Below are 9,434 nucleotides of genomic sequence, written 5' to 3' on the forward strand. Positions count from 1 at the left end.
TGGAAATTCATCAGAAAGTCTTTGTTTGAGAAGTCATAAACAAACTTGGTTTTGACCCAAAACAAAGCCATAGACAAACTTAGTAATAACATCCAAAGAGTGAAAGATTACATCAAAAAATACGGCAAGAACCCAAAGTAGTTGCAGATTGATGAAATACATGACCACTACTCTGCTTTGACTTGACCACTATATGCAATACCTTAACCCTCTTTTCCGCATTGTGAGAGCTTTAAATTCATTGTTTTAACTCTCATCTACCCCTTTAATGGTACACATACAGGTGCAATTACCTTCTTGAAGTTGCTTGTCTTGTCATATCTTATGTCCCGGTTTAATGCAAGAAACTAAGACCTAAGTTAGGTATGGTCTGGTATCAACTTTTTAACTGACTCTGTCTGGTATGGTCTGGTATGCAAGAAACTAAGACCTAACTGTCTCTTGATATGGTCTGGTATCAACTTTTTAACTGACTCTGGTGATGTGCACAAGCTTCAAGCTGAAAAAAAAAAACTAAAGCAAATAAGAGAAAAGTTTAAGACACAGAAGATTTTCAAAGTTCTTAAACAGAAGAAAACAGAAGGAAAAATACTTCTCTTCCGACAAAAACTTTTCATCAACTCACGTTAATGTAGGCTCGTATTTGCGAAGGGCATGGCCGTTAGGGTTGGGTTCGGACTGGTTCCTTTCGAGTCCGGATCTTAAATATTTAAACCCAATAGATATTTAGAAATTTTTGGATCGGGTTCGGATCCGGATCGGTTCGGATCCATAATTAAAATACCAGTAATTTTTTGGGTCCATATCGGATTTAGGTCGGGTTCGGATATTTAAGATCTGAAAAAGACATGACTTACCCAACTCCATCAAATTTAGTCGATATTTGTCATATATATCTAAAATTTTACAAAATACTTAAATGAAACTATTAATAATTAAAATAAAACATTTTTAAACTCTAAATTTTACATTTTAAAGCTTCGTATTACTTAAAAATATTACAAAATAATAACAAATATTGTTAACAGAAGATATTTCAACTAAATCATAACATAATATATATAAAATAGAACACAAAAAATCATAGTTTTAGATATACAGTGAAACCTCTATAAATTAATAATGTTGGGACTACACCAAAACTATAATTTTTTATTAATTTATAGAGATATTAATTTATCGATATACTAATTGAACCAAAAATTCAATTTGGAACTATAAAATTATATTATTTTATAGAGAATTTTAGTGTATATTAATTTATAGAGTATTAATTTAAAGAGGTTATACTGTATATGTTTTTAAGTCGGGTACAAATCGGTTTTATCGGGTCGGATCTATTCGGATCGGTTATTTTCGGGTCCAGGTCTATTCGGGTCAGTTCCTTTTGGTTCCGGTTCTTTCGGGTAAAAAAATTTAGATCCAAAAGATACTTATAAATTTTCGGTTCGGCTTCGGATGAGTATTTTTGGTCGGTTCGGGTCCAGGTTAAAATGCCTACGCCCAATTGTAGCTCATATTACAACTTTGGGAAATCATTAACGTTATGTTATAGAGAAAGCCCTAAGCTTTATTAGCATTCTACTTGGTAAATAGAATTCTGGAAGTGTTTATATAAGGCCAAAAACACTATAGTTACTCTTTAAAAATATTTGTTCTTATATAAAACCTGCAACTATAGGACTAAAGAACATAACGAAATATCGATGTGAAAGTTAAATACCATATAAAGAAAAGGAGAATCAAAGCAAATAATTTATTTACTATTCAAAGAGAAAGTGAAAGTTTTAATCAAATCCCAAAGGGTGAAAAAGAAAGTCGAGAAGAGAATGAAAGGATGTGAAGAAATAGACGTGACGAAAGTGCTAAGAATATATTAAGTGTTTTTACTTTTTATACTCTCTTTTGGTGAATGAGAAGAATATCCGCATCGAAACATGATGATAATAAAAAGAAAACAAAATATTAGTTTATATAAAAAATCCTTGAAAGCGGAATAAAGTGGAATTCATAACAAAACAAAGAGAAAAGAAGGAAAATTGTGGAATATATAAAACAAAATGAAGACAGCCAAAAAAAAATGAAGACAGCCAAGATAAGTCTTCTTCCAAGTCATAAATTTTCATACGATAGTATAAACTTTATTTGCGAATATATGCACATTATTAGTAGTTTGTGATTGTGTTATTGTTGTATCATTACTCATGATTTCAGGTAAGTTATTGTGTATAAATGCGTTGTAAACAACAGAAGAAACATATCTCTATTTATTGAATTTACAGTAGAGTCTGTTATCTATAGACTATGGTTGGGTAAGTCTTACTGCCGCTTGTAATTTTTGCGACTTAATTAGTGCTTACACTAAAAAATACGCTACACGTCGTTGGAAAAAACTAAACAAAAAAACAAAAAAACTCAACAGCTTCTCACGAGCATTATCTTACCAAATACTTTCCCACCTTACCCACTTCGTTTTGTCTTCCTCATCTAACATTTTCCCCTCTATATTATTCTCTCGTGGCGTAGTACGAGTCCAGAAATATATATTCTATGAGTATAATATTTGGAAATAATTAATTCATTTTAATATGCTTCAATAAAATTAATTTATTGAATACAAAATTAAGATACTTCTTTGGATATATCATATATTTAATAATTTTTATATTATATTTACTAATTTTCTATAGAATATTTGGATAAGTAGTCAATTCATTTCAATATGCTTCAATAAAACTCATTTATTGAATACAAAATTAAGAAATTTTTTTGATATATTTAATAAATTGATATTATATTTAATAATTTCCTATGGACAAATAGTGCATAATTTTATATACTTCCATTAAAAACTATATATTTTATAATTTGTATACAAGAAAGGTCTACACTAATGTACTCTTTTCACCCCAATACATGAGCTAAGTCTTAGAAGATTGATCATAAAAACAAAACAAATATATAGTTTTGGTTAAAATGAAAAATTGCCTTTCTTAAGTAGCACCATATTAAAACTTCGCTATCAAACCTTCATGTTTCCTGACTAACATGTATAATTTATCTGTACAATTTGCAAAACTATTTAAGCAAGAACTTAAATATTGACAGGAACATTTATAAATACTTCTAAATTTTGATTATGAAAACATATAGGTTTTGATATAATATTCTGTTTTTTTTTAACAAAACACTCACTTTTTTTTTTTTGACGTCAAAAACAAAAATTAGTAACTTTTAACATTCGTTTCCTATAATTCGAAACAAAAACATATAATAGCTTGACAAAACGCATTATCTCCCCATCAAAGAAAAAAAACGCATTATCTCGCACAACATATGTCCATAACAACATCCGAACCTAATACAAACTTTGTTTCCTAACTCAACGCGAGACGGTACGAATGTCTTTAAGCAGACCCAACACTTGTTGCATTGTCGGCCGTTTCCCTGACGTTTCCGCCGTACAAAAGTAACCAATTCTAAGACTCTCGACCATCTCATTAACCGATTCTCCAGAAGCTAACCGCAATCTCGAGTCGAGAGCTTCCTCTCCTCTCCTTTCCTTAAACAACCGTCGAACCGATTTCACATGTTCCTCACTCCCTTGCTTCCCGGTTAATAGCTCAAACAAGATCACCCCAAAACAATACACATCGAACTCTACATTGTTATTATTAGTATCTTTTTCGGCTTTTGCGATGCTGTTGATACCGAAATCAGAGATTTTTGGCTCTAAGGTCTCGGTTAAGAGGATGTTGGTAGCAACTAAGTGACCATGAGTGGTACCAACATGATGTAGATAGGCTAAACCACGTGCAACTCCAATAGCGATACGGTGACGTATCAGCCAGTTTGTTTTCTCCGGTGATGAATCTCCAACGTGACTCTCCCATGTATCGGCGCTCCAATCTTCCACGTTGGTTTCTCCCGCCGGGAGCTCATGTAGCCATCGGTGAAGATCTCCAGTAGCCATAAATTCATATAGTATAAGCTTCTCTTTTCCTGAAACAACAGCCATTTTTTTTTTGTTATTCTATGTTTTCTACTCAATTACTAGTATTAATTTGTAACTTAAGTTAGACCAGAAAATAAATAATTATAGCATTTTTTTGGACAAAAATTATACTTCCATTCATTTCATAATAGATGATGTTTTAGAAGATGTTTGTTGTTTCAAATAAATGATGTTTTAATATTTTATATTATTTTTAACTTTATTGAAAACTGTGTAACCAATTAGATTTTGCAGTCATTTTTATAATTGTTTGAATGATTTTAAAATTATACTCCCTCTGTTTCTAAATGTAAGTAGTTTTAGCAAAAATAGTTTGTTTCACAATATAACTAGTTTACGTATTTCAATGCATCTTTTTCATTTATTGGATATTGTTTGACCAATGAAATAATGTTAGGTTTTTAATAATTGGTTGAATTAATTAGTTAAATGATATATTTATTTAAATAACAATTTTCTAAATATTCGTGCTTTTAAACAAAACTACATACAATTAAAAACGGAAGGAGTATTTTAAAATTTATTTTTAAAAAAAAATTAAATTTCTGCATCAATCTTAATATTTCTAGAGATAAAAAATTTTCTTTTATTTAAAAAAAAAGGCCATAATCCGACAAGCCATAATCTCTTCGAGTGCCAAAGCCAAGGATTCGACTTGTCTGCACATTTTCTAAAGTCGACCCAGTCAAATCATAAAAGGACCAAATGATAAACCCTAAAAATAAGATAAGAAATCTATCACACAAACATTACTTTATTTCTGAGTAACTTTTTGGAATAATTATACATTTTTGCGTCAATGTCGCGAAAATTCATAAAATTTGCAATCATGCGCAAAAATATTTAGATTTTTTAACGTGACGTATCACTATCATGCAACTGACCTTTTTCGTTTGTACAACATACACAATTACACATACATACTCCTAATGAATACGACACCGTTCAGCATTTAATACCTCATTAATGGTTTTTCCAGAAACCCGTGAAAGTAGAGACAAAAATTCATTAAGTGACGTCTACGCCGCGATTTTTTGTTGTTTTGAAATATCAACACCCAGCAAAAAATAATGATAGGATATTTTCCAGCAACTCCAATTCTCCAAATATTTTGGTTTAAATGACCTTAATCCATCAACTAAAAGCCATATAAATTCAGAGGATACTGATAAAAATTTATAAATAAGTTCAATAATTCATTGTTTTCAGAAAAAAAAAAGTCAGCTGTTTCTTTCTAATTTTGTGCACGAAGTTTTCCTGCCCAGAAAATCTGTCAGGTTTTTAGCATTAATACTTTGTTTAGAAATTTGGTCAAAGAAGGAAAAATACTTTGTTACATTTACAGCATATAGTGTATATGAAAACCATATATTGTATATGCATAAAAATGTACTTATTTACTACATCTGTTACTTGGTCAGTGCTTAGTGATTCCGGCTGGGGTTAAAAAGTCAATTTCAAAACCTGAGGTCATAATGAGTAAAAACAATTACCGGGAAATAATTAATTAGTACCTGCGATGCAGTAACCGGAGAGCGTCAGAAGATTGGGATGCTTAAGCCGTGTAAGCGCTTCAAACGCCGTAACGGCTTCGTTTTGATCGACGTCTCTGATTCGTTCATGCACTTTGATTGCCACGTGTAATTCTCCGGGTAGAACGGCACGGTAAATAGGACCACACGTGCTGTCGGATATAACGGACTCCGTCCCGAAATGTGATGTGGCAACAATCAGATCCTTGAACGTCAGATTCATCAACGGCTTAGACGCCATCACGACCGGAGCCGCCGTTGGCTCTTTTATATCCGCCACCCACGACGACCCCGACTCCGTTTCGAAAGCGAACGGTCCAGATTTCTCCATCTTGAAATCCAACGGTGCAGGACTCGAGATCGCCCATCTCGATTTCGTCCTCGCCGATTTCAATCTGCGGCGGATTAAAATCCCAGAGACGACGAAGACTAGAATAACCAGAGCTCCTAAAGAAGAAGATAGGCCAATCACCAACGGAGTGCGGTTAAAACGGTTTGCTTTGACGTTTCGATGATGTGGCGGCGGATTCCGGTGACGGAGAGGATGGAGACGGTGGCGAGTCGGGATCTTGGAGACGTTAAAGACGAAACTGCCGCCGTGTGAAAACGCCGATTTGCCGAATTTTCTGTATTTGTCAAACCCAACCGAACCGGAAAACCGGTTTGCAGATAGATTCAAGAACCGGAGATGGTTGAGATTAGGAAAATCGACCGGGAACGAACCGTTCATTGAGTTTTCGGATAAATCCAAGTAATCCAACGATTTTAAACCGGAAATCGGTTTAACGCTGCCATTGATTTTACATCTCGAGATATCGAGGTGGTGTAAACCGGAGAGCGAACCCAAACCAAGAGGCAAAACACGGAGATTGTTATGAGAGAGATCGAGAACTGCGAGGTTAACGAATCCGGTTAAGTTAATCGCGTTGGTGAACCGGTTGTACGATAGGTTCAGCTTCTTAACGGATGAAAAAACCGAACCGTTAACCGGAATTACTCGTATCGAACCACCAAACCGATTCCGGGAAAGATCGACGGAGACAAGACCGGGTTTAGACCAGAGCCAAGTAGGAACAGAGCCATCGAGAGAGTTGTTGGAGAGATCGAGGACATGTAAGTGCGTGAGATTCCGTAACGAAGTCCATGAAACGGTGCCGTTTAGCTTTCTTGACGGAAGAACGATGTGAGTGACGACGACGGAGCAGTTAGAGAACCAGGAGGAGTTGAAACCGGAGACGTGACGGAAAGCTCTGGTTAACTGACGGAAGTCTGTGCCGTTAGGACATGAAATGGTGGAAGAGTGTGAGAGAGAGACTAAAGAGAAGAGAAGAAGAAGCAGCAGTTTTGGAAACATTTTTTCTCAGATTTCTTATTTTGATGATGATGATTGTTCTTCCATGGAAGATAAAAATTGGCGGGGGGGAGGAGAGAGAGAAGGTTTGGTTGTATCCTCTGCTCTGTATATGAGGGGAGCTGGTGAGGTTTATTCAAAGAATAGAGAGAGATGAAGGAAGATACATACGGTTGATAAAATGCCAACGGTGACGTGGATTACGACGGAAAAAATAAAAGTCAAATTTCTTTATATAAATTACTCGATTTATTATTATTTATTGTGTTGGATTTGATGAATGTTACAGCGAGCTGACATTAGCTGTGGGAACTTTAGTTTCATATAATTTGATGATGAGTTTCATAAATTATTTCTATAGAAACGAGACGAGTTTTACATTATTTGATGATGTAAAATGAAAAAAAAAAACACATACGTATCTTAAATTAACGGTTTTGTTCTGTTCTTTTATCACTCTAACATGCAACTGAGATAAGTTAGTTTTTTTCTTAGAAAGGGTAGCTGCGATAAGTTAGTTGAATTAACCAAATAAGATTTTTGAGTTACTTTTCTATTTAGTATTTAATTTAAAGGTAAACTGAATGATTTTTCTTTTCGATTACAGGATTATTGAGGATTCTGTAATCATGGTTATTACCATCATTGTCTTTATAAGGTTCTTTTCTCTTTAACAAAAAGAGAAAGTTAAACTAAAGTTCATACATGACATAAAATATTTTAATTAATCAAGTCTTGGATTGAGTAGGGTAAAATGATACTATTTTCACAACAACAAATATAATACACTTTTACCAAAAAAAAAAACAAATATAATACACAAATTTAGCAAAAAAAAAAAACAACAACAAATATATAACTAAATCATATAGAAACTAAATATTCAAATTAGTGAATCAAATAATCAACTAGTTCTACTGATTCAGTGATTTAGAAACTTTACTTTGCCTTTCACTTTTTCAAAAGTAAAGAGAGGCAAAAATAAAACCTCGTAAAGATAATGATGATAAGTACATGATTGGTATCCGATAAATCAAAATAGAAATCATGAAAATATGGAATTCACCTTTTTCCAATCAGAGACAAATCTGTATACTTCATAAAATATAATTTCAGAAATAAAATGTAGTAGTGTAATAGACAGTTTTAATTTATACGCCAAACATAATTGTATATTTTTAATATTACAATAAAACTAAACTTCGATTTTAACTCTGTTGTTGACGTATGTGGTTTTGAAACTCAAGTGAAGTAAGCAAATGGGTATATGGTTGGTGCCTCATCTTTTGTGTTGGTAGATGCATATGCTGAATTGCTGATGAGAAATAGAAACGTGGACCCTATGACTTTTTACAAATTCATTAAACTATCTAATTTCATCCATGTTTTGAGTTCGGTATCATATAAATTTACTACTAAAAAGTGTTTTCAGAATTTACTAATGGAGTAGTATTGCTCTCTATTCGCCTTGTAATAAATGCGTATATTTATTATGATTAGTTATTTGTTGATGGTTTGGTTGAAAGTAAATAATGGTGCAGTAGTTTTTTTTTTTTTTTTTGATAACTCTGGTATCGGGGCAGCCACATTCCCAATTATCCCCCGAAAGGGGTCCAGCATCCCAACGGAAGGGATGTTAAATCCGTTGTGATCAAGGTTCGAATTCGGGTGGCGGACATTACAGCTGTACCTCCTTTACCACCAAGCTACGAACGCTTGGTTAATGGTGCAGTAGTTGACGTCATGGTGCAGTAGTTGACGTCAAAATAAAGTCACAGTGATCTAATTTACAGTTAGCTGTTTTAAATTAACTTTTATTTTACGTACAACGTTTTTAAAATTAACGACATAAAAAGTTCGACTGTGAAAAGCCCTTTCTCCAAAAAAAAAAAGAGTTTGATTGTATTGATAATCGTGTGGTATCGCGGTCCAAAACATTCCCATGAGAAACAACAAAAATTCAGAGGTGCGTCGAATTATGTGAATTTAATATTAGTGTTATAAATTTCAACATTTGCATATCTTTTAGAGAATTCGGCCAAAATAAACCTCAACTTTGTACGAATTGCCAAAAGAAACATGAACTTTTGAACTGACCAAAAAAACACCAAACTTTCATTGACTTTAGAATTAATTAATAATGTTTTCGCTGACTTGCCAATTTAGCACGTCGTCAACAAATTTAACAGAAATATTTGACATCGTTTATTGTTGGCGTTAAGTGAAACGACGTCGTTTTCAAATGAGATGAAACGACGTCGTTTTACATGATTTGAAATTAAAAATATGTAAACCCCTGGATTCGAACCCAGGTTGTTTGGTCAAATGGCAAGGTCTTTTACCACTAGGCTAGTGGAACTTTCAATGTTCTTACTAACATGTTTACTTTTATGTGGTACTAATTGAAAATAAAAATATTCTCTAAAAACTTAAAAAAATCTTTAAAATTCCAAAAAATTGAAAAATAAGAAATTTTTTATAAAATCAATTTTGAAATTAAAATTGAAAATAAATTTTATTTTTCTTTTTAAAAAAT

General features: G+C 33.1%; 1 protein-coding gene across 1 annotated transcript; it reads right to left on the reverse strand.

Moving 5' to 3' along the window:
• Positions 1-3,228: 3,228 nt before the first annotated feature.
• LOC106306764 (probable LRR receptor-like serine/threonine-protein kinase At2g24230) lies at positions 3,229-7,043 on the reverse strand. Its single transcript, XM_013743507.1, has 2 exons — positions 5,530-7,043; positions 3,229-4,002 (listed from the first exon to the last, which is right to left on the reverse strand). The coding sequence occupies exons 1-2, from the start codon at positions 6,899-6,901 to the stop codon at positions 3,383-3,385; spliced, it is 1,992 nt and encodes a 663-aa protein (XP_013598961.1). The 5' UTR covers positions 6,902-7,043; the 3' UTR covers positions 3,229-3,382.
• Between the last annotated feature and the right edge of the window lie 2,391 nt (positions 7,044-9,434).

The sequence above is a fragment of the Brassica oleracea genome, chromosome C7 (genome assembly GCF_000695525.1).
Source record: "Brassica oleracea var. oleracea cultivar TO1000 chromosome C7, BOL, whole genome shotgun sequence".
NCBI lineage: Eukaryota > Viridiplantae > Streptophyta > Magnoliopsida > Brassicales > Brassicaceae > Brassica > Brassica oleracea.